The sequence below is a fragment of the Heloderma suspectum genome, chromosome 5, assembly GCF_057233095.1.
Source record: "Heloderma suspectum isolate Gila_16-S chromosome 5, 16-S_ref, whole genome shotgun sequence".
Classification (NCBI taxonomy): domain Eukaryota; kingdom Metazoa; phylum Chordata; class Lepidosauria; order Squamata; family Helodermatidae; genus Heloderma; species Heloderma suspectum.
This window is the reverse complement of record NC_139462.1, coordinates 162939202-162964315: the sequence shown is the minus strand read 5'-3', so window position 1 is coordinate 162964315 and position 25114 is coordinate 162939202. Positions and strand designations below refer to the sequence as shown.

At 43.5% G+C, this 25114-nt stretch overlaps 1 protein-coding gene and 1 long non-coding RNA gene across 2 annotated transcripts in view; one reads left to right on the top strand and one right to left on the bottom strand.

Moving 5' to 3' along the window:
* TMEM108 (transmembrane protein 108) overlaps nucleotides 1-23360 on the top strand; it is a 29102-nt gene extending 5742 nt beyond the window's left edge. Inside the window, exons 2-4 of the mRNA XM_084856061.1 lie at nucleotides 2215-3380; nucleotides 20012-20166; nucleotides 23017-23360. Of these exons, the coding sequence (XP_084712187.1) occupies nucleotides 2215-3380; nucleotides 20012-20166; nucleotides 23017-23139 (1444 nt within the window). The 3' untranslated portion in view covers nucleotides 23140-23360. The remainder of the gene's footprint in view (nucleotides 1-2214; nucleotides 3381-20011; nucleotides 20167-23016) is intronic.
* LOC146344756 (uncharacterized) overlaps nucleotides 1-25114 on the bottom strand; it is a 74346-nt gene that overhangs the window by 12468 nt on the left and 36764 nt on the right. The gene's annotated exons all lie outside the window — the stretch shown is intronic.

The following is a 25114-nucleotide window of genomic DNA, read 5'->3' as shown; positions in this document are numbered from 1 at the left end:
TGTTGTCTGTGGTCCAGAAATGTATTTTGCTACATAACAAATTGACCACCTTCCAAGCTGTTAGACTCCAAAGGGAGATTTGAATGAGAGTGTACAAAGTTACAATTCATCAAGAGGTTCAATTCTATCTCCTGTGGCTTGAATACGAATAAAGTGTTAGATTTTTTATTTTTTTTTATCACTTGCGCAGATCAATCCTTTGGTCCCTGGGAGGGCATCCCAGGGGCCATAGGCTATTGTGGATTCCCCCACCACCCAAAGACCATAGGCATAGCTATGACCTCAGGAGAAAAAATCCAAGTGGGGATTTCCCACCCATCTACCCCTCGCAGCGGAAAGCTCTTTGGTGGCTCCTCTTGCAAGGTTGCAATAGCTGCCACAGAAAGGGGGCAGGGAAGAAGAAAAGGGGGCAGGACGGGGAAAGGGGAAGGGGAGACGTGGACGTGCTGGATCCATGAGCCTCTCCATTCCCCAAGAGGTAACTCAGCTAGATGGGTTCAGAGGCCTGTGTAGCTGAAAATAATTAAATCAGAGGAACAGGAGGCTGTAAATGCCTCTGCTCCTCCTCCTGCCCTCTCTGGCTCTTTCCAGCAGGGTGTTGGATATATGGCAGGCTCTGGGGTCAGAGCCCTCCATCTATCAAGAGTACATTCCATAGGATAGCACTCTGCATGTGTGAATTGGCTGACACAACACCAAGTTGTGACATCAGCAACAAATGCTTTGTGAATGGCCACTGCCAAGAATGTGATTGGCAGTGTCTGTACTTTCTGCATGTTGCTTCCGTCTGTAAACCTCACTGTTTACAATCCCCAGCACCACCCATGTGTATCTCTACCTGTAACTCAGGATAACATTTCAGGTTTCTGATGGAGTGGACTGCAATCCATGAAATCTTAAGCTGTAGCACTTTTCTTAGTGTTTAAGGTAGTTTTTGGTTTTTTTAGGAGTGTTTCAGTTAGAGAGAGCATGTGCTCAAGCATAGCCAGGATTTCAATTACCAAATCCAAAACTATAAAGTGTGGAATACATTCCTTTTCTTACAATTTGCAGACATTGTTGTTGTTGTTGTTGCCCTATGAGTGTAAGTATGGGTTCAAGCTGCCAGGAGTCAGGTAAAATTGCTACAGGTATGGATCTAGCCTGCAGGCCATCAGTTGGCCATTCCTGATCTGAATAATGGAAATTAATCCTTTTGTATATGCAAGGCTGTGTGTATTCTGCACAACCACTATGGTGAACAAAGGTACTGAAGTGGTTTGACTGTTACACTTGTCCCAGGGAATCCTGGGTTCAAATCCCTGCTTACATGAAGCTCACTGGGTGAGCTTGAGCCAGGCACATGCACATACACACACACACACACACACACACACAACCTAACCTTCCCCACAGGGTGGATGGGAGGATAAAATGGGGTATCCCCAGGTACATTGGCCTGCTCTGCTTGGAGTAAAAGTGTGCTATAATAGCGTGCAATCAGTCTACCTCCATGCCCTCATACACTCCAACACCAATAAAGTTCCTTAGCCAAGGAATAAAGATAAGAAAGGGCATAGAAAACCAGGGTAGATAATAAGTTGCATCACCATCCACCATGCATGGCCTATACTTTCATGAGCTTCTCCACAACCATGAAAGGTGTATGTTTAAACAAAAACCTACTGAATTTTTAAATCAAAGCTGAGATTCTCAAGGTGCCATATTCTGCACCAGAATTTGTGTTTTCCCATAGGCACGTGGAATGCACACAACCTTGTGTAGAAATCATCCTGGCTCAATGGAGGAAGCTCGCTTGTATTGCCTAGGGTGGCCATTTGCCCTACATTACAGAGGACACTCCTCTATTTGAATGAGTCTGGTATTGCAAGGGCTATCTGGTCCAAGTCTGGTTTAAAGATAAAGATCCCTAAGAAGGAGAGCAGGATCCATGAATTTGCCCATCAACACATAACACCTGGACAGCAGACTGAGCAGGCACACAGGTCACCTGGTCACAATCTTCTCCACTATGGTGAAATGTATTGTATTTCCATTTAAATTACAGCAATTTTTTCTAAATGTCAGTCTCTATGTAAGTATTATCATATACAAATTTGATCCACATATGTATCTTGTCTTGTCCTCTTTATTTGGCACCCTGTAAGTGGCAACCCTACCTCTGTTCCAGACCCGCCATGGTATGATCTTATGAAAATGTTCATATTTCACTAGCCTTTCACTCCGATCTCTCTTTCACTCTGACCTTACAGGTGTTCTATTGATCTTGGCACTGACAGAAGAACTAGTGTTTGCTGTTCAGGTATTGTCTCCCAGCTTGGCTTCATCCAGGGGCCTCCTGACAGACAATATCAATATCTCAGCTATGGGGACAACTCCTGGACACCAAGGCCGTCACACAGCCAAACCTTTGTCCACAACAACTTTTGCAAACTTTCATTCCACCAGTACAGTGGAGCCATCAGCTCTTTCAGTTGGCCAGAAGAAACCAACCAGCAGCCATCCTGTTGGCAACAAAGGACCATATCACTTATACAACCAGAGTGCTTTGTTTTCTGGAAAGACTCGCCCCAAAGGGAAACTATTCCAGATTGTCCAAGGCAATTCCACAGAATCGACGGAGCCTTATCTAAAGACAGAACTGCATTCTCCTGCTACCACCAGGAACTGGTCTTCACTTCATCCAGTTCTGCTTCGACCTACAGCCTACAGCAGCCGGAGCAGCAGCATTCTGCCAGTACTCACGACAGACTCAGTTGCATCTTTCCACAGTGATACCTTGGAAGGCCTTAACAAAGCAGAAGAGGAGAGTTCAATAGAACTGGCTACGCAGGAAACCGATCTCAGCACCCCAGCAACTGGCCCAGCAACTGCTCCGGAAATGGTGACAGTGCCTTTTAAACCCTTGCAGTATGGCATATGGGATATCCTAAGCAAAACTCACTCTTGGGTAACCTCAAGCCAGAGTACAAACCAGGGACCTATTTTTGCCAGCTCCGGGACTGCAACAGCAGCAGCGGCAGCAACATTTGGTCACTCTGGTCAAACTAGTACGGATGCCAATGGTTCTTCCTTACATACGACAGGAAGCCCTACTCGCGGGACATCCATCGTACTGCATCTCTCTGAGTATAATACCAACTCGCCAAGCAATGCGCTTTCCACAGAGCCCTCCACCTGGCTGCCGAGTTCCACTTCAACCGCAACCGAAAATTTCCTAAACAGACTGGTACCTGCTGGAACCCGGAAGCCTGGCATGCCAGGGAACATTTCTCATGTCACAGAGGGGGACAAGCCCCAACACAGGGCAACCATTTGTCTCAGCAAAGTGGATATAGCATGGATCGTGTTGGCCATCAGTGTACCCATATCCTCATGCTGTAAGTTGAATTATTACTATTATTGTTATTATTTGACTTGCTGAGATGTGTTATATGTTGGATCAGCCTTATACAATCTGGCACTCTCCAGATGTTTTGGACTACAACTCCCAACATTTCTGCCCATTGACTATGCTGGCTGGGGCTGATAGGAGTTGATGTCCAAAACATCTGGAGGGTACCAGGTTGGGGAAGGCTTATCTTAAATCTGTCCAACTACATGGTAAGGTGGGGCATCCTCCTCGCTGAACTGCCTTCCCTGGAGGTGCCCCCTGTCGCATGCATCTGCTGCTTCAAATGTCCCAGGCTATTTCCATATGACCTCCATGTTAGTGCAAGTCTTGCAAGAAATCATGGCAGCCCCACTGTAATTTCAATAGGAGCAGGAAGGGCAGCTGTACAGAATAGCATTAGAGAAAGGGGCAAGATTTAGATCTGGCTGGTGAATAGGGTTTGAAGGAGTTTCCCCTTGGCTATATGAAAATACATAAGCTTCCCTGCGAGCAGAACATGGAATTATACAGAGTGTCCGAAATGAAATGCCAGAACAATTTTAAAAAATCCATGCCTGGTGGGTGACAATTGAAAGAGCACTTACTAGAACAGTACAAAACACACCTGCTACCTCTTCAGGATGTTGCTCTTTCAAGCCAGACAAATGGTCATTTCCAGCAAATTGCCCATGTATCTCTTCCACTAGATAGAAGACCAGCTGAGAAGATCTCATGTGACCCCAAAGTTGCCTACTGAGGCCTCGGATCTTAATGTTTTCTTTGCTGTAAAAATGTTTACCACTGGTAGAACTTGATCACCATTCCAGAAACCCCTGGAATGATTTCTGTGGATGTACATATAAAAGTTTTATCAGATTGGGGCATCTGTGTGACTTGCTTGTAGATAACCACATGAACAAAACAATCCATGAATTCAATCAGCCTCTCCATTCATCGGAGGTTCTACAAGCAAGTTGCATGGATTTAAGTCAAAACATTTTCGAATGTGCATACTCGTGCCATCTTGTGGATGCAGAATGCTGTTTCAGAACCACCTCAAACTGTTACTCAATGAACACCATAGGAGATGTATCTGGAGCATACACATGGCCATCCATGAAGCCTGAAGGTGGAATAATATAATAATTTGCATGTTCTGACAAAGAACTGTGAGCTTGCCCATCAACTTCATACAACAAAAATTCACACATTCAAGTTTGATCAATGCAAGTACTGCCTGATCCAGAAAGCATTGTTTAGCCTACTCAGTTTCATAATACATGAATAGAACTTTTTAAATTTGAATTTAATTTATGGAGGTAATTATGATAAATGAGTGGGGGGGAGCTAAAGAGAATTTATCAAATTTTGGAATAGGATCTGGGTGAGAACTGGGAAATTAATCGTTGGTAACCCAGTGATTTGCCCTTAGATTACTTCTGAATTAGTGCTCTGTCAAGTTTTTGTAACTCCATTCTGGTGCACAAGTTCCCCTTTTTGGGTTTGTGAGTGTGGGTCTGTGAAAGGGCTTATGAAAATCCTGTCAGCCACTCCTTTTAATGCCTTTTTACACCGGTCTGCAGCCATTGCAAATCAACTGTAACTGAAGAAGAACAGCTGATTAGGGATGATCCAGTGGCGGAGTGCAAATTAATTTAAGAATTTATTTTATTTAGTGCAATTTGGATAGGAAATTGTCTGGCTTGCTTTCTGTGACATTTAAATAAATTGTAGTAATTGTTTCTAAATTTGAATATGCAGATATAAATTAGCATATGCAAACTTTATACCAGGATATGTCTTATGGTTCTGTGCCTAGCAACTTCCCTGCTGTAAGCAGAGCTCCATTGTCACATCAGAGCACCTCCCCACCCCCTCTTTCTCTCTCTCATACACACCATGAATTGCTGGATTAGGGCAATAAGTTCTGCCTGTTTTTCTCATTCTGTGTGACTGACAAAGCAGCCTCAATACACTCTTTTCTTGTTATGACAGGGATTGCTAGTGGCAGAAAACACTTAAGCAGTGGTAGTCTTTAGTTCACTTTCTAGTCCACAGGCAGCCATGCCAGATCATAAACCTGGTCTCAATACAGTGCCAAAAGCTGAACGGTCCAGAAGAATTAACTCAAATTTTAAATGTTCTATTTGCACAGCTGCTCCTTGGATCCCAGCCCCTGGTCATAACCTTTGCAGTGTTCCAAAGTGTTTCAAAACCTGCACAAACTTTTCGACCGGAGATGACACTGAGACAAAAGAAATGATTGCACACACCACAGCCAGCAATGCTTCGGTGACCCTTCAGCTCTCTATAAAGCAGGGTGGGGGACGTGTGGCCCTTCAGATGTTGCTGGAACGCAATTTCCATCATCCCTAGCCAGCATAATCAGTGGGACAATGGGAGTTGCAGTTCAGTAACATCTGGAGAGTGACACCTTCCCCATCCCTGCTTTAAAGCTATTTTCTTTCTCTGCCCTGTATGTAGCTTTTCTTGAGGGATGTTGCTGAGAGACATGTTTCTCAAGTCAACAGTGGATCTGTTCTGTTTATTTTCTGTTCCCCTGAAAAGCTTATTCTCTCATAAACTCCCCACCCACCCTTTCTTTCCCACTTCTAATTCAGGGAGCTGACTGCTTCACAAGGCAGGTGCCATTCACAGTGTCACATTAGGGAAATCATATATAATAACCATCGTCCTAGTATAATCTTTCCTCAGCTCTGCTTAGTCTGCACACTGCTCTCCCATAATCTCCCAAGGTGCAAGACATGCATTACATACCAGGCAATGGTGCCAAGGCCACCCAGATGAGTCAGTTTACTTGTCATCAAAATTATGTGAGATAAATAACTTGCTCGCCCTGATGGACTGAGACCACCTGAGGCTCCCTTCTGCCCTCTTGACACGGCAGCCCGCTTTGTTTTCCTGAAAATTTGTCCTCACAGAAAGGTTTGGCTTCATATTCAGTGTAAGGGAACTGCTGGTACTATAGTTGCACTGCAAGTCACCTGACAAATGGGTTGTGTAAAGGAGATTGCTGCCACCTTCAGGACACAAGGCAAATATACAGACACCACGTTTCATCTTTCCACAGTTCAACAACCACTACAGGTTTATTGTTGCTCCTAATTTTGTTTTTTTTAAAAATCAAGAGATTTACCACTAATCAGTAAGCTACAACAGAGAAAGAAAAATACCTATAATGGAACAACTGAAATATGTATACATATATATATATATATATATATATATATATATATATACACACACGCACACACACAGATACACACACACACACATTGACACCATATCCGGTTGCATCCTGAGAGCTAAAGGAAGCAAATGTTGTCCCGTGAAGTAAAGACCCAGCTTGGCACCGGCAGTACAAAAAAACCCAGATGTGACTCAAATGCAGGTGTGCGCTTATAGTAGCACAGGTAAAAGTGACTTGTGAAAACTTCCCAACATTTCAAGAGTACAAGATAAACTCCCTGGGAAATTACTGTGGTCATTCCCCCTACCCACCCCATATGGTAACTAAGGATGAGCAAATATATCTAATTTGGTTGCTCTCAGTTTCTCATTTTTCCAATCAGTTGCACTCAGCTGAACCTTGAGAATTTATCCAGTCTTAAGTCTGGTTTGGTTTGAATTTTGAGAACATTTTCTTCAAAAGTTCACATAAAAATTTGTAAGTATTTTTGTGCATGTCTCCTAATACATACATTATTGTATGCATCTTTGCCTAATTTTTTCAAGCAATTTTGTAATATATTGCATTTTAATACTATTTCCCCAATATATGCATTTTTTTCCTATGGATTTTTTTGATTGGCGAACTCCACCACAAAATTTGGAGAAGTGCGAATTTTGAAGGATGACTGATTTCAGTTCGCATAGTGGTTCGAAAGTGAGAAATTAGGTAAATTCACAGTAAAATGCAAACTAAAAAAAATCCTCACCCATCCCTAAAGGTAACTAGCCATTTTATCAACTGGAGGCTCTTTGAATTTCCATAGTTTAGGCTGGATTGATCATGATGACTGAATCAAGCCTCTGCCGTAGTCAGCTTGTCAGGCCATCTTTGTGCCTATTCTGCTTCTTGTCCTGATGTCTTTTAAAAACTCACAATGAGAATAGTAGTGACCATTCCCTAATCGGATTACAGGGTCATGGTGGCCATATTTCCACTTGAAGGGATACATGACTAATCTTCCCATCATGAGGAAGAGAAGAAGAAAAAAACCTTCTTTATACGGTGGTAACCACCAGGGGTTGTTGTTGTTGTTGTTGTTCAGTCGTTTAGTTGTGTCCGACTCTTCGTGACCCCATGGACCATAGCACGCCAGGTCTTCCTGTCCTGCGCTCTCTCCCGGAGCGTGCTCAAGTCCATATTCATTGCATTGGTGATGCTATCTAACCATCTCATCCTCTGCCGTCCCCTTCTCCTTTTGCCTTCAGTCTTTCCCAGCATCAGGGTCTTTTCCAGAGAGTTTTCTCTTCGCATTAGGTGGCCAAAATATTTGAGCTTCAGCTTCAGGATCTGTCCTTCCAATGAGCACTCAGGGTTGATTGCCTTTAGGACTGACTGATTTGACCTCCTTGCAGTCCAGGGGACTCGGAAGAGTCTTCTCCAGCACCACAGTTAGAAAGCATCAGTTCTTCGGTGCTCAGCCTTTCTTATAGTCCAGCTCTCACAGCCATACATTACTACAGGGAAAACCATAGCTTTGATTAGACGGACCTTTGTCGGCAAAGTGATGTCTCTGCTTCTTACTATGCTGTCTAGGTTTGCCATAGCTTTCTTCCCAAGAAGAAAGCGTCTTTTAATTTCATGGCTACAGTCACCGTCTGCGGTGATCTTGGAGCCCAAGAAAATAAAATCTGTCACTGCTTCCATTTCTTCCCCTTCTATATGCCAGGAAGTGATGGGGCCAGATGCCATGATCTTAGTTTTTTTAATGTTGAGTTTCAAACCAGCTTTTGCACTCTCCACTTTCACCCTCAACAAGAGGCTCTTTAGATCCTCTTCGCTTTCTGCCATTAGGCTGGTATCATCTGCGTATCTGAGGTTGTTGATAATTCTCCCAGCAATCTTAATTCCGACCTGTGATTCATCCAACCCGGCATTTCTCATGATGTACTCTGCATATAAGTTAAATAAGCAGGGCAACAATATGCAGCCTTGTTGTTCTCCTTTCCCAATTTTGAACCAATCAGTTGTTCCATGTCTGGTTCTTACTGTTGCTTCTTGACCCTCGTACAGGTTTCTCAGGAGACAGGTAAGGTGGTCTGGTACTCCCATCACTTTAAGAATTTGCCAGAGTTTGTTGTGATCCACACAATCAAAGGCTTTAGCGTAGTCAATGAAGCAGAAATAGATGTTTTTCTGGAATTCTCTTGCTTTCTCCATGATCCAGCGAATGTTGGCGATTTGATCTCTAGTTCCTCTGCCTCTTCGAAACCCAGCTTGTACTTCCGGTAGTTCTCGGTTCATATACTGCTGAAGCCTTGCTTGTAGGATTTTGAGCACAACCTTGCTGGCATGTGAAATGAGCGCAATTGTGCGGTAGTTTGAACACTCTTTGGCGTTGCCCTTCTTTGGAATTGGAATGTAAACTGACCTTTTCCAGTCTTGTGGCCATTGTTGAGTGTTCCACATTTGTTGGCATATTGAGTGCAGCACTTTAACAGCATCATCTTTTAGGATTTTAAATAGCTCAGCTGGAATACTATCATCTCCGCTAGCTTTGTTGTTAGGAATACTTCCTAAGGCCCACTTGACTTCACTCTCGAGGATGTCCGGCTCAAGTTCAGTGACCACACTATCATGGCTATCAGGGACATTAAGGTCTTTCCTGTATAGTTCTTCTGTGTATTCTTTCCACCTCTTCTTCATCTCATCTGCTTCTGTTAGGTCCCTGCCTTCTTTGTCCTTTATCATGCCCGTCTTTGCAAAAAACGTTCCCTTGAGATCTCCGAATTTCTTGAAGAGATCTCTAGTCTTTCCCATTCTGTTGTTTTCCTCGATTTCTTTGCATTGTTCTTTAAGAAGGCCTTCTTGTTTTTCCTTGCTGTTCTCTGGAACTCTGCATTCAGTTGGATATATCTTCCCCTTTCTCCCTTGCTTTTCGCTTCCCTTCTTTCGTGAGCTACTTGTAAAGCCTCATCAGACAGCCACTTGGCTTTCTTGCATTCCTTTTTCTTTGGGATGGATTGAGTTGCTGCCTCCTGAACAATGTTACGGACCTCCGTCCATAGTTCCTCAGGCACTCTATCAGGTCTAATCCCTTAAATCTTTTCCCCACCTCCACTGTATATTCATCAGGGATGTATATGATTTAGGTCATACCTGAATGGTTTAGTGGTTTTCCCTGCGTTCTTCAATTTAAGACGAAATTTTGCAACAAGAAGCTCATGATCTGAGCCACAGTCAGCTCCAGGTCTTGTTTTTACTGACTGTATGGAGCTTCTCCATCTTTGGCTGCAAAGGACATAATCGATCTGATTTCGATATTGACCATCTGGTGACGTCCATGTGTAGAGTCGCCTCTTGTGCTGTTGGAAAAGAGTGTTTGCTATGATCAGCGTGTTCTCTTGGCAAAACTCTATTAGCCTTTGTCCTCCTTCATTTTGTACACCAAGGCCATGCTTGCCTGTTATCCCGGTTATGTCTTGACTTCCTACTTTAGCATTCCAATCCCCTATGATGAAGAGGACATCTTTTTTTGCTGTTAGTTTTAGAAGGTGTTGTAGGTCTTCATAGAACCGATCAACCTCAGCTTCTTCGGCCTCAGTGGTTGGGGCATAGACTTGAATTACTGTGATGTTGAATGGTTTGCCTTGGATTTGTACTGAGATCATTCTATCATTTTTGAGATTGTACCCCAGTACTGCTTTTCCCACCCTTTTGTTGACTATGAGTGCTACTCCATTTCCTCTAAGGGATTCTTGCCCACAGTTGTAGATATGATGGTCACCTGAATTAAATTCGCCCATGCTTGTCCATTTTAGTTGGCTGATTCCCAAGATGTCGATGTTCAATCTTGCCATCTCATATAACCACCAGGGGTAGGATCAAGTAAACAGTGGAAATCTGTATGACTACCTCTTTTTTCCTGAGTGATTTGAGGAAAAAGAAGGAATTCAGTAGCATATGTACCAAGCAGGGAGGTATAGGTCTCTAGCATAGAGTTCAGCATAGGGTTCCCATGTCCACAAACAGCACAAGAATGAATTTTCAGGAGAACACAACATTTTCCAATAGTGAAGTGGCACAAGAGAACTAAACTGTCCACAGGAATTTATTTTCTGAGGCTCTGAAGTTTCTCCAATATCCTGGCCAAACCATGAGAGCAGCCAACTCATGAGGTACCACATCAAGCAAAGTATGTTGTCAGCCCCTGTTGTCAACTTGGGCTACTTAGTTTGGTCATTACTCCAAAATCTGTGTGGTTTTGACCAATGAATTACAAAGTACAGAGAGACCCTGTGGCATGTGTTCTCCATTTACCTAGTGGAGGCACTTAACTGTTCAGTTGAGAAGTATACAGAGCCATGCAGACCACAAAAATGCCTTGATCAGCATTCTCATCATGTCATCATTCCAGTTGGTTTTATGGTGTCCTTCATGCAGCCTTATGTGTGTGTGTGTGTGAGAGAGAGAGAGAGAGAGAGAGAGAATCATATGTTCTCATCTGCAGTGTGGAGTGACAAAATGTGTAATGAAATTATTTTAAAAGAGTTCTTGGAATCTGGAATCCAAGTCCTTCAAGCCAAAAAAATCAAAAACATCTTCAAATTAAAGGGTGGAATGATGACAAACAGGAGGATGGAAAACTATGACTGATTCATGACTGTGAATTAATTTAGCCGCTTTTGCTGATGTGTGCGGGTTGTTGGTTTGTAGTGTGGTAATATCAGCAGAATACAAAAGATGCATGGTGTGTTCCTTTGGATCCTGTTCTTGCCCATATTTCACATAATCAGAACTCCTGAGAACTCCTCCTGCTTTTATTATTAACTTAAGACGGGAATAATTGGTTAGGTTATGAATGGGTTTCAGACTCCCTAACCGCCACCTCCACCCCACACTGAACCCCTTCATGAGAAGCGTCTGGCCCTGTCTTCTTCTTTACATCCCAAGCACAGTCCTTGCAACTGGGGCAGGACCACAGAGAGGGCCATAGGAGAACACCGCTACTACAATGTAGCTTCAGTACCGTGTCTTTTCGTGGCTTGCCTCATGGCTAGGCCTGTGCTTTCTCCCTTCCCATTCACAGTAGTTAACTCCGAAGATGGTTAACTCAGAAGAAAGTCCCATTTTGCTCAGTGGGGCTTATTCCCTACAAGTAAGTGTGCTTGGGATTGCAGTCCTGGGTGCATGCACTTGCTACGTCTTTCCCCTGGGGCAAGACATGTTTGACCCTGCTTGGTCCTTTCACAGCAAAGAGAGTATTTGCATGTGTGTTCAGCTTACAGCAGCTTTCACCAACGTGGTGTCCTCCAGATGTGTGCTGGCTAGAGGATTATGGGAGTCGCAATCCAACAGATCTGGAGGTCACCAGGTTGGGGAATTCTGGCTTGCAGGATGGCACTGCCTCTTTTTATCCCTGAGGCAACTGCATAGGTATGCTTTCATACTGCAATGAAAGTGAAGCTGGCTCTGATTGCAGCTCGCTCCACACCTGGAAACAACTCCTCCGAACCTGGAAGCAGCTGTTTACACTTATCTCTTCATCCTCTATACCACATCAGCTCTTCCCTACACAAGCAGCGGGCGTAAGCCTCTCTTCTATATCAGCCAGTGTGGTCCATATCAGTGGAGGAAGTAAGTCTAAACAGCTCCTGCTAACTGTTTCTCCTTCTGCTGTGCCACCCTGCAGACCAATTTAACCAGTGGCCCCAGAATAGGAATGCACAGGTTTTGTTAAATCCATTCCATCTGTGTTTCACAAATTGTCAGGCATCTTTTGTTCTGTCATCCACTCATTGATGGAATCGGATTGTTTGTTGGAGAATTTCGTTCAACTTGTGCTAATTCACATTAGTGCAAATGTGCACTAGCACAAATCTCTCCCAAATCTCTCAGTGGGTCTACTCTAAGGAGAACTAAGAGCATCTCTACACCAGCCTAAAATCCTGCATTTAAATCGGGGCTTTCTGCTTCCGTTTTAAATGCAGGATCACCATGGACTCCCTTTAAATTGCTTCCTTTCCCCCCGCCTTCTCCCCCTTATCTGAGTCTTCCATATGTTTCATTGGCCTAGCTCCTTTTCTTGCAGCTTTTCCTTTCTCACAGAGGGAATTCAAGCAGAACACAAGCGGGGTAATTTGATAGCTTGTTATCTGCAATCTATTTAAAAACGGAATACAGGTCATTTAGTGCAGGAGATGCCCTGGAGGTTCACGACGACATCTGAAGGGCCCACAAACCTCCATGAGTGAGCCATCTCAACAGCAGGATAAAAGCTCCATGTGAAGGAGCCCTCAGGCTGAGTCCAACTCAATGTGACTGAAAATAAAGGACAAGCAATGTATCCTATAGCCCCATGCTATATTATCTGAAAATTGTAAGACACGCATGGCATGATTCTTCACTCAGACTGCCAGCAACTCCCTTGGGCCTTAGGTAGAGGACTTTCTTAGTCCTCCTACTTGAAATCATTCACTGGAAAACCCAGGAATTAAGTTCTTGAACATATTACAGAGCTATGGCCCAGTGCAGAAAAGACTGAAAGCCAAGGTGGCCAAATGCAAAAGGACTGCTGTGCCTTTAATAGTTGCACAGAAGAGGAAATTCCAGGAGGTATAACTTCCACCTGCTGAAATTCCATCTTCTACACAATTATTAAAGGTGCAGGAGCCTTGCCCCTTTTTGCATCTGGCTGCTCTGCTGGCACCTCTGCAGGGAATCTGCATTGATTTTAAATATCCAAGGCTATAATAGCACAGTCCTGTATGATTTACTTTATTCTTTTTTTAAAAAAATTACCATGAGGTTTTCGAATTGGGATTGTTTGTTTTAAAAGGCCAGTATAAACTCATAGATGCAAGTTTCAAACTTTTAAAAGAACCTGAGGATAATTTTTAGTGCTATTCCACAAAAGAATAAAAACAGAGCAATCACTGTGGCTTATATGCAATGAAACAGTCTTTCCAAGCCACCAGAGACAAATGTGATACTTTGCTGGCAACATACCTATAATTTGACAAACAGCAAACCTAACATTTTTCCAAAGGCTTGCACCAAGCTTTAGCTACAGAACCTCATTCCATTTTAACGGAAGCCCTGTATTTAAGTATCTAACCAATTTAAAATGGCCTGCCTAGGTGAAAGTACTTTCAGATGTCCAACAAATAAATTAAAGAAAAACTCAGCCCAATACACAGACTCTTTGGGAATGGAAGTAGCGAACAGAAAGCTGGCAAATAGAAACAGAATCTATTTCTGCCCTGCCTCCACTACACCACTGATGAGACCATTCCATGGAAGAGAACTCATCACTAGCTGTGATCTATGAGAGCTAAATGAGAGCTCCCAGTTCAGAGAGGCACTACAAGTCTGAACACCAGCTGCACAAGGTGGGATGGGGGCGGGGACAATGGGAGAGAGTTGTTGCCTTCATGCCCTGTTTGTGGCCTTCCTAGAAGTATCTAGCTGGCAACTGTCAGAAACAGGATGCTGGGTTAGATGGACCATTGTCCTGATCCAACAGGGCTCTTCTTTAAGCAGGAGTAGGGAATATGTGGCCTTCTAGAGGCTGTTGGACCACAACTCCCATCAGCCTTAACCAACAACATCTGGAGATCCACACATTGCCCATTCCTGTCTTATTGCTACTATTGCTCTAGCTTCTATCCTGTTTCAAGGAAGAGAGGGATATTGTGATGGTTAGTGGATCACCTTGCATCTTTTTTTTCCTTCTTAAGGGATCACATAGCAATCATTTGCTGCAGCAGATCAGCAATCATCCTTTACCCAGCCCTTTCAATAATGTCCTAAAACTGTGCCTAGCATGGGGAAACGGGGAGTTTGTTTCTCATCACCTTTAATACAAGCACTACCCAATAGGTACCAAAAGTAGTCATGCAGGCTTTAAGCCCACTTGAGAGGCAAACTACACTTTACACAGGAGATCCATGATGTTCCACCTTTCTTCTTTAAACTTGAAAGCAGCCACAGGAACAGGGGATCTGGATCAGGGAAGCAACACTTGAAGAGGGACTTTTAATCTTTCCCCACTTCCAAATCCCCCCATGCTACTATTTGACCTGCTGGGGGTAAAAAGCAGCTTCTATTCTGTAACATATTGAGGTGACTGAACAGTAAAACAGTGGCTGAAAGTGAGCAAAGGATTTTCCTGGAACTATTTAACCTTGGGGTTAAATAGTTGAGGTAGTTGACTGTGGAAATAACATGATGGATCCAGGCTTAGGTGTACTTAGTTCCTGTTGAAATCAATGGGATATAATTTAGAGCCACAACTAATATCCCATTGATCTCGGTGGGACTGAAGTGCAACTTAAGTCTGACCCCAGCTCTATATCTTTATCATTACAGGTATCTTCTGGAGGTGAGTGGAGTTCAGGATTTACTGCCATCACCAGTGTAGTGGTGCATTTTGAAGTGCAGGCACCCATCATGACATTCCCATAGCCATGCCTCCAAGGAGAGTCCAAATATTCAGGCAGTTGGGTTGATGGGTCTTAATTGCCCATTCAAGACCAAGCCACTCCAAAATACTTTGCATTACAACAGGGAATAATATATTGTTGCTTGGAGAATTCCTTCCCACAGCAACTGCAAGGATTGCAGCTAAGCTCAGAGGGAACAGGAAATTGGGGGGGGGGGGCAGATGATATCAGTGTCCCTGCTAATCAAAAAGTGCTGGGACTGCATCCCCACAAGCCCTGGCTGCACTACACCTCTGGCCTGCACCCCACAGGGGGTGTAACTAACATTTCCCGAGAATCCCTGCCTTCACAAATGCAAGGATTGTTGATTCAGGATCAACAGCAACCACATATACAAGCCCTGAAAGGGGGAGGTGTCCAGGGGATCCATTCTTCAGTAAGTAGGCACTTACACACAGAGCACATTTCATGGCCGCCTGGGATTGCTTACCTACACTTCTGTTTGCTTAGGGCTTAAGTAATTTGTATGGTAGGAATGAAATGAATGGCCGTGGATAAACTGAAGGAAGGATTCTGTCTAAGCGTTGTGGAAGGCATCATGATAGCCTGCAGTTTTGAAACTGACAGGAGTAATAACAATCTTTCTATTAATTCAACAAAGATTTATAGCACCAGCACCCATTTTCCTTTGAATAAAGCAGGAGTTGAATGAACCCATCTGACGAACAGTCTCTCCATAGCAATGTTCCCTGTTACTTGAAAGAGAGCTCCATTTCTGCATAGGTCATAGTTGATGTGCTGAGATGGAAACAGTTAAATTAAATCAATGATAACTGCATTTCCTATATTTGTCAAAATATTCCAAGCAACTCTCACCTACCAGTATTCTTTCCGTTCACTGAGCAACACTTTTCATTCACAAATCTGAAATAAAGTCTGTTGTTGCTGTTTTGTAGTTTGGAACGTTTCCTTCAGATTAAGCATTTTATCTACATTTCCCAAAGAGCAAAGAAATACTTTAAAATCTGTGTTTTGCAAGGCCTAATTGGGCTGCCCATGTAGCTATCAGCCTAGGTGTAGGGGCAATGCTAGACTCAACCCTGTTGCATCAAGTACAGGTTGGCTTTATATATTGTTTTTAAAGTTTTCAAATTGTTTTTAACGATTTTTTTAAAAATGTTAGAGTTTTAATTGTAGGTTGCCCTGGGTTCCCTATTTAGGCCAAAAGGTGACTCATAAATTCAACAACAACAACAACAACATGCAGACCGCACTTAAAGGAAGACACTCACAGCAATCTTCCACCACTCCCAGCAGTCTTCCGCATGGCCATACTGACTAGCAATGATGGGAGATGCAGTCCAACAGATCTGGAGGACACCAAGTTCGGCACGGTTGGCTTACAGGCTTACAGCCTTGTAATAAGCTGGATATGAGTTGCAAGATACACACAGGAGCCAGAACAATGTGGAGCTCTTAAGCTGTTCATTCTAAACTGGGACAGCTGATGACAGACTACATGGGACATGAGGCCACCACAAGGCCCAATGCAAATATACCTCTTGTACCTCCCTAAGGTAGCATATGACAAAGAGATGTCATAAAGTGGGTATGTTTAGCCTGGAGAAGAAGTGGGGACGGGACGGGACAGATAGGATTCTTCAAATATCTGAAGGGATCACAGCAAAGGTAAGCAACTGGGAAAGGTGAGGGTAATGGTAACTATAATTATTATTGTTCTTTGTCAGGAGGCAGAAGGAGTTCTCTTTATGGTTTTCTGTATTATCTGTTATGACCAATCAATAAGACAGAATGGCTGTCACACAGAAGAGGGCAAAGACATCCAGGGCCAGAACTACATATAATGGGCTTAAGTTACAGGAGGGTAGATTTTGTCTTCCGTGAGAGGGAGGGCTGCTCTCATGGAAGGCTCCTCCACCCAGCTTTTGGAGATCCCTCTTCCCCCCACCCCATCCCATTCAGCGTTGTCTCCTGACACTCTGTGTAGCATTTTCAGGGGGGCTGGAGGGGCTGCCATGGTAAGGAAGGGGCAGGGCAGCCCACTTCCATCAGCACAGTTGATCCAGTGTAAATCTGGATCCAACCCTTAAACAATAAAAACAATTCAACATTGTAACTGATTACATCTGGGGAGGCTCTCCCTTGCTGGAGGTCTTCAAGCAGAGGGTGGGCAGCCAACTGTTGAGGATGCTCTAGCTTTGGATTTCTGTGTCAAGCAGGAAGCTGGACTAGATGGTCTACAAGACCCGCTCCAACTCTATGATAATGACCTAGTTCACCTGACATGACAGCCCACCATGGCTTATGTGGGGGCTGTCGTGTTGTGCCGGGCAACCACGGACACCCCTGCTTGCTGTGGTTTGCAGTGTCATGCAAACCTGACATCATAGGTTGTTTGAGGGGGTAGATAGCACTCAAACAAGCTATGGGTTATTTGAGGGTTATCTACCCCCTCCAACAACCCATGATGCCAGGTTCACACGACATGGCAAGCTACAAGCGTGCTGTCACAGCTTACATATTCAAAATGGTGGCTGGAACACTGCACTAAACCCCATGGGGAAATTAACCCATGGTAGCTTAGTGTTATGTGTAAACAGCCCCTCTGTGTTTGCTAATAAAAAAAGGAAGGGAGCTGGGCAGGGAGTTAATCTTGCCCAACTGAAAACAATCCCTAGCTGGGTTTGAGTTTCCACAGCTGCACAGTGCAAAAGAGTATGCCTGGCAAAGTGATTATGAGTGGCTTAGATGAAATTGCCCAGATTCTGAAGCCCAGATTCATTTTCAGTGGTAATAAGAAGATAAGGCATCACTCAAAACAGATGTGATTATGCTAGGACTCTCTCTCTCTCCCTATTTTATGTTAAGAGGAGAGCATGCTGTGAAACCTAATTAGATTTACCCTGTTGGCAATATCGCTTCAAGACTAGCCTTTGCGAAGCTGTGTTATTCAGATAAGCGAATATGAATTATGCTTATGAATTTCGCGTTGAACATGTAATCTCTGATACCTACAACACTGAAAGCAACGTTTGGGCCAAACTAGTTATTACACAGCAGACAGATGTAACACTCCCCAGGAAGGGTGGTTTGTTTTTTCTTCTAGTGAAAAGCAGCCATGGAGGTATGACAAGGGGGAGAGAAAGCTTAATTCCTTCCCCTTTGCCCATTTCCCATACAAACTTCTCTCCCACTTGCCAGCTGCTTTTCCACCAAGGGGAGAAAGATACCTATTTGTCCCCTGAGGTGGAAAAGCAGCTGGGGATAGGGTTTGAGCATAAAAATGGCTTGAGGGGAAAAGGTTAAGCTGCCATTTCCCCCTCTCATTCCTCTACTCAAATTTACCACCTCATGTGATTGCTTTTTTATTTTTTTAACCTAGTTGGGTGACTGTTAAACGTATCTGCCATGTATCTTCTAGAGCTTTTCTACACTAAACATTTATTGTGTGCTCGTGATTCCTCACTCATGGCAGTTTGAGAGTGCTTTAGGCAACAATGTAATCCTCCAGTTCCTCTTCCGTGCTTTCCAAGCATTTTCGTGTTTTGTCAGGGAAGGCAGAATAAAACCCTAGTGTAATTGTGCGATTCTGCTATACCACAGAGCCACCTAGTGCTTATGTAATGGAACATATAGAAGGGTAAAGAAGGAAAAAACCCAGAAAAAAATATGTGTAGAGGATCTGATCTTAATCCTACAATGAATCCAGAAGCAGAAGCCTCAGTAAAGTGGCGGGTTAAAAGCCTCATCTAGAAAAGGCCCTAGTTTTCCCCTTTGACATAGGGCTTTCATGTGAATATTTATCCTTAATTCCCCTAGAACCTAACCATTATATAGGTAGAATAATTGTTTGCCTGGTTACAAGGACCTGCATGTAATTTCTGGAAATAATGAGGCATGGGAGCAGTATCCACTGGGCAGTAGGAACTCAATGTCAAGGATTGCCAGCAGTTTGGATCTTTACACATTACACTTCTAAGACATCAGTGCCTTGAATAAATATGCTGCTGTATGTTTTCAAGGGCAACATCAGGATTCAAAAAGGGTTGGCAGGTAAGTGTGTTTTCCCTCTTGTCTCTTTGGTCCAGGTTCCAAATTTGAAAATACTGTGTGGTCCTTGTGTGGCATTCTTAGTTTCATTAACGGTGGCCAGATCTACACCTAGTGTAACATCATTACGATCCCATCATGGTAATGCTATATCCCTCTCGTGCATTTATACCTTGTAGGACACACTATGACATTGGTTGCAGTATTTTGAATAATGTGAAATAAAAAGCAGGAAATAACACTACAGTAGTGATATATCTAATGTGTAATGTGTAATAGCATAGATCTAGTGGGTGTAATCATATATGTCTTGTCAGAAGTAAGCCCTATTGAGTTCACTCAGACTTACTCCCGTGTAAGTTTGTACACGATTGCAGCCTCAAGGTGCAATCTTATGCATAGCTGGTGGGGCATGCTGGGAGTTGTAGGCCTTTGTTCCTGTCTAAACTTGGATAGGATTGCACCCTCAATGTCATAAATCTTCCAGCGGTAAATAAATCACAACCTGCTCCTTCTGTAGACTTGTGATTGACACCCACAGGCAGTGGGTAGCATTCTACTAAACAACGTTGAAATAACTAGTTATTTGGATAAACAGAAAACTATTTTAAATGTGAAGCAATGAGGGTTACCTGACACATATCACAAATGCACATATGTGAGGAAGGAAAATGGAAGTGAAAATATCAAAAGAAATGAAAAACCCACATTTTACAAAGAAGATTTGTCACTATAAACTCTGTCAGACAGAGGTTCGGAGGCAGTTTCTCAGCATGGTTCACACTGGACTTCAGATACAGCATTTACTTCACCTGCTGGCTTTAGGAAGTAGTAAACAGACTATAACGTGACTCCTGAGGGTATAGAGAATACCGGTATGAAAATATAGGTATCAATATATTCATTTTGTAAGATGAATGTTTGTGTCAACAGCTGTCCTACTAACTGTCTGCTGCATGCGGAGAAAGAAGAAAACATCTAACCCAGAAAACAACCTGAGCTATTGGAACAACGCTATCACCATGGACTACTTCAACAGACATGCTGTAGAGTTACCAAGAGAGATCCAATCCCTTGAAACATCAGAGGTAAGATTAATTCAAATCAATAACTGGGTTTCAGTCACCCCACTCCTTCTTAGCCAATGGGTTGCCAGCCCACAATGCTATGGCACTGGGAGAAGTGATAACTGGTAGAATTTTCCCTTCTGCAGTTCTTAAAGGCACATAAATCTTCTCAGATTCTATACCTTGGCTTCCAGACCCATAGTCCCCAAGTCCCTAAAGTTCCCTTGTCCATGGACCTCCCTCCAGCTACTAGCATATTGACTTCCCATAGGCCCAATATGAGGTTATAACCCAGCCCCACTTTCTCCTTGGCCTTTCTTCCACTTCCACCATCCATCTTTTCCTCAGCTTTCTGCTTTTCAGTCCTCTGACTACTCTGTACCTTTAGCTATTCTGACTTACTCACCTACTTGTCCAACATTTCTGTCTCACCACCACCACCCCACTTCCTGCAAATAGACTTTTCTTTTCCCCAGTGCTATATATCCCTGTTTTCTATCCCCTCCCCATTCTTTTCTTTGGATCTCCTTTTTCTCCACCTACATTTCCCTTGGGTTCTATTTCTCAGTTCATAAACTGTTCTCTTTTTTTGCTTCAGCCACTGTCCTGGCTGTCCTTTAGTTTCTCTGCCTCCTATCTCTATGTATTCCACTAGAGCAAGGCTGGGGAACGTGTGGTTCTCCAGATGTTGTTGGACTGCAACTCCCATGATCCCTCACCATTGTCTGTGCTGGCTAGGGCTGATGGGAGATGCAGTCCAACAAGGACCTTGGGAACATGTGGAGGACCACATGTTCCCAAGCTCTGCAGGAGAGATACTGTCGTTATCTCTATGTGAGGGTTTCCCCAAACTGATCTTCCCCTTTCTCAACAGGAGCTGGACTGGTTGTGAACATTCTGTTGTTGAAAGATTCATTTTTCAGCAGCTAGAATATTCATGAACATTCATTCCATGACATTAGAGCAGGACAAACGTTCAGCAGTTGAAGTTGTTTCCATCACCATAGCGCTATCATGGGAGAAGATGGATATAAATTGTACCCTTCCACACATTTACCAAAGATACAAAGGAACTATTATTTATTTATTTTTATTTTTATTTATTTCATTTCTATACCACCCAATAGCCGAAGCTCTCTGGGCAGTTCACAAAAATTTAAATCAAAGAGCACACAATAAAACAATACAAAATATATAAAACTTTAAAACCACAGGAAACAATACAACCAGAATAAAACCAGAATAAAACCTAGCAGCAGTGCAGGGATTTAAAATACAGATTTAAAACAGCAAAGCTAAAAGTCTAAAGAGCTAAAATGCTAAAGTGCCTGGGAAAATAAAAAGGTCTTCACCTGGCACTGGAAAGAATACAATGTAGGTGCCAGGCGAACCTCACTAGGGAGCTCATTCCACAGCCGGGGTGCCACAGCAGAAAAAGCCCTCCTAGTAGCCACCCGCCTCACTTCCTTTGGCAGGGGCTCACGGAGAAGGGCCGCTGACGATGATCTTAAGGTCCAGGCAGGCACATATGGGAGGAGGCCAACTACCTTCCACTAAAGAAGGCTTCCCTACCCTGATACCCTCCAGATATGTTGGACTACAGCTCCCAGCACTGGGGGATACTGGGAGTTCTAGTTCAACACATCTAGAGGGTGCCAGGTTGGAGAAGGCTGCTCTAAGGGATCAGCAGTGGTAACCCTGTAAAATTAGCATTGCTGACACAAATATGACGTCACTAACAGTTCGATTTGGTGAAAGCAAAGTTCAGATTTACCATACTCGGCCTTCTTTGGTCTGAGACAAAAGCAGTAGGGTGAGGGACAAACATCCATTGAACTGATATAAATCTAAAATGGAACAGTCCTGAGGACGGATCCAAATTTAGTGATGCTTAGAGCAGAGGGGCTGTAGCTCAGTGGGTAGAGCACCTGCTTTGCATGCAGACGGTCCCAGGTTCAATCCCCAGCTTCTCCAGGTAGGGCAGGAAAACTCCTTGAAAGAAACCTTGGAAGAGCTGCAGCCAGTCAGGGTCGACGATGCTGGACTAGATGGACCAGCGGTCTGATTCAGCCCCCACTCTTCTACACATTCAGCCCCCACTCTTCTACACATGTCCACACACATAAGAAGTGGCAATGCTCTGACATGAACCCAGACGACAGCCAAAGTGTCTCCTGCTCTTTGCCCACTACTTTGAGGTAGGAAAAGACCATACATCACTCCTGGGTAAAGTTCACGAATACATTCATGGCACTCCACTGTTCACCTCTCTAGCACGTTAAAAATAGGTCTAAAATTAGGTCCTCGCAAATACCCTCCCAGCACCCATGAGGCTGAGGCGTGGAATTTTGCTAAATATTGTTTGTCTTTATTTTTTATTTTTTTTTTAAGTCATTCCAGAAGGAAAATGCAACGACAAATTTCACAAGGCGAATTTGCAGCTGCTTGAGCTTCCAAATAGTAGGGGAAAGAGTCCAAAGCATCTACTTCTTTTATCTTCTGAAGCTGTACTCTTTGTGATAATTGACTTGAGATTTTTGTGTGGATGGATTGTGAGCTCTGTTTACTTCTGCTACTCAAGACAAATTCCTGGGGTCAGAATTCTTTAAGTATATTTCTTTTGCACCAAGCAAAGTATCTCTGGTGGATCTCTGGGTTCTAGTAACCAACAAAGCAGTTCCTGCAAGCCTGAAGCCTGCCCACCCCTGGCCTACACACAAATCTCAGCTGCATAGCCCCTTTATATAATACAGCTTTATACTATCTTTGTATTGAACAGGTACACATGCACACACCATTGTACTGAGAGTGACATAATTTCTAACGCTTAATCTTTCATCCTTTCTTTCCCCTTCTCCCCACTTCTTCCAGGACCATCTGTCTGAGCCACGCTCCCCGGCTAATGGTGATTACAGAGACACTGGCATGGTCCTTGTGAACCCCTTCTGTCAAGAAACCCTATTTGTAGGACGTGAACAAGTGTCCGAAATATGAGCCCTCCCCCCTGCTCTGGTACTTGCAGTCCCATCTTTATGGTTTCCAAATTATAAATATATAAATATATATATTATAAATATAATCTTTGTGTAACCCTGAGTTATGAGAAACATTTTCAGCTTCCCCTCCCCAAGAATTATCGACCTCTTTTTTATAAGTGTGATTAAAAACTTTACAGACCAAACTTCAGCTTTATAAAATAAAAGCTATTTCTAAGCAAAAAAAAAAAGGCCTGGTGAACCCATTTCTTGTCACCTTTACGAAATGCTTATCATCGGTACTTTGTATGAAACCATGACAAGGGGGGGGGGGGTGTTAAATCATTTTGTTCACATCTCCCCTCCCTTTCACAAGCCTGTTTCACAAGGTCAAGCCAGTGCAGGAGTCTCTGTTGATATACTAGGACATAGTCTATCATGGAACAAAAAAAGACAGCTATCCCTCTTCCCCTAACACAATGCACTGTGACTAAACTGCCTGCTGACAAAGCATTCTCTGAGCATTAAGGGATTGACCTACAAGCCAAGCAAGAATCCACCCCCTGTCATCAGTGCAAATATAGGCAGCCAGGCTCTGTGGATATATGGGACCGTCCAGTTTGCGAGCATCTGACAGCAAGCCCTGATGGAAATGTAATGCTAGCCTTCCCAATGATTTTCTGATTCTGATTTGCCCCCTTCTTATTTGGTCCTGATTTTAAAAGGACTTTACATTATGTCTTCTTTCAACATTTGTGCTGTTATGAATTTCTAGCCAATGTTGCCATGTTTTCTGGGGTCTGTCTTCTCAATTCATGAATCTTAATTCATAGATCCTTCCTGCTTGGCCATCCTTAACCAAGGTACTTGCTTTCTCTTGAACAGTCTGAATTGTTTATGAGGGTTAACAGGGACCGGGTCCGTGAAATGACCATTTATCATTTCTATTTGCAAATAGCACACTGGCACTTAAATCTGCTTCATTGTGTTTAGCTTTACGACGACGTAGTGTAGCCTTCCCCAACCTTGTGCCCTCCAGATGTTTTGGACTACAATTCTCAGCAGGCCCAGCCCTACCATTAGACAGAGTAAAGCAGTCGCCTCAGGTGGCAGATGCTGGGAGGAGGAGGAAGCAAGGAGAGACCTGTGTGCCAGACGCCTGCTCTGCGCACCCTAAGCCTGCCATCGTCAGGTGCCGTGGAGAATGCTGTTCCATCCTCAACTGTTGAAAACAGATTAATCTGTCAATCCAGTCATTTTTTGTTCATGCAGTGGTAGTGGGCACCATCTTGTTCTTTGCCTCAGGCAGCAAACTGTTTTAGGCCGGCCCTGACTCCCAGCATTCCTGATCATGATGGCTGGAGCTGATGAGAGTTGCAGTCCAAAATATCCGAAAGGCACCAAGTTGGGGAAGGCCGACTTAGTGAGAGAACACCATCATGCCCATTTTACAGGTGGGGAACTGAGGCTCAGAGAGAGTTGTGAGCTCCCCATACAACCGAGTCCACTGTTGATCTCAGAGCCAAGTCCAACTACCACCTGTCGCCTTCTCTATAAAGGCTCCATGTTTCTCTGTGGGTGAGCTGGGTTAGGAAGCAAATAGTGACAGGAGTATTTCCCACAACTGTCACCAGCAAAAATAAGAAGCAGCCCACATTCTATGTGCCCCACCAATTCCTCAGAGCATTGATGCCAAAATATTGAGATGGAACCCCAAAATAAGTTGAGAGAGACCTAATGAAGAGTCAGCTGTCTTCCCTTGCTTTTTCTTTCTTATCTTCTGCAATCAAGATGGCAGCAACTATCACTATGAAAGTGTTGAGACACTTACACAGCCTCTCCTGAAAAATGCTAACTACACAGGGGTAGAGAAGCCCTTTCATTTAATAATAAATAAAAATAAAATTTCAAGGTCAGTTTGCTGACTGAAAAAACAGCAACACTTCCTCCCACCACCCCTGGCCTAGTAGTATACCTCACCCCTGGCCTATTTT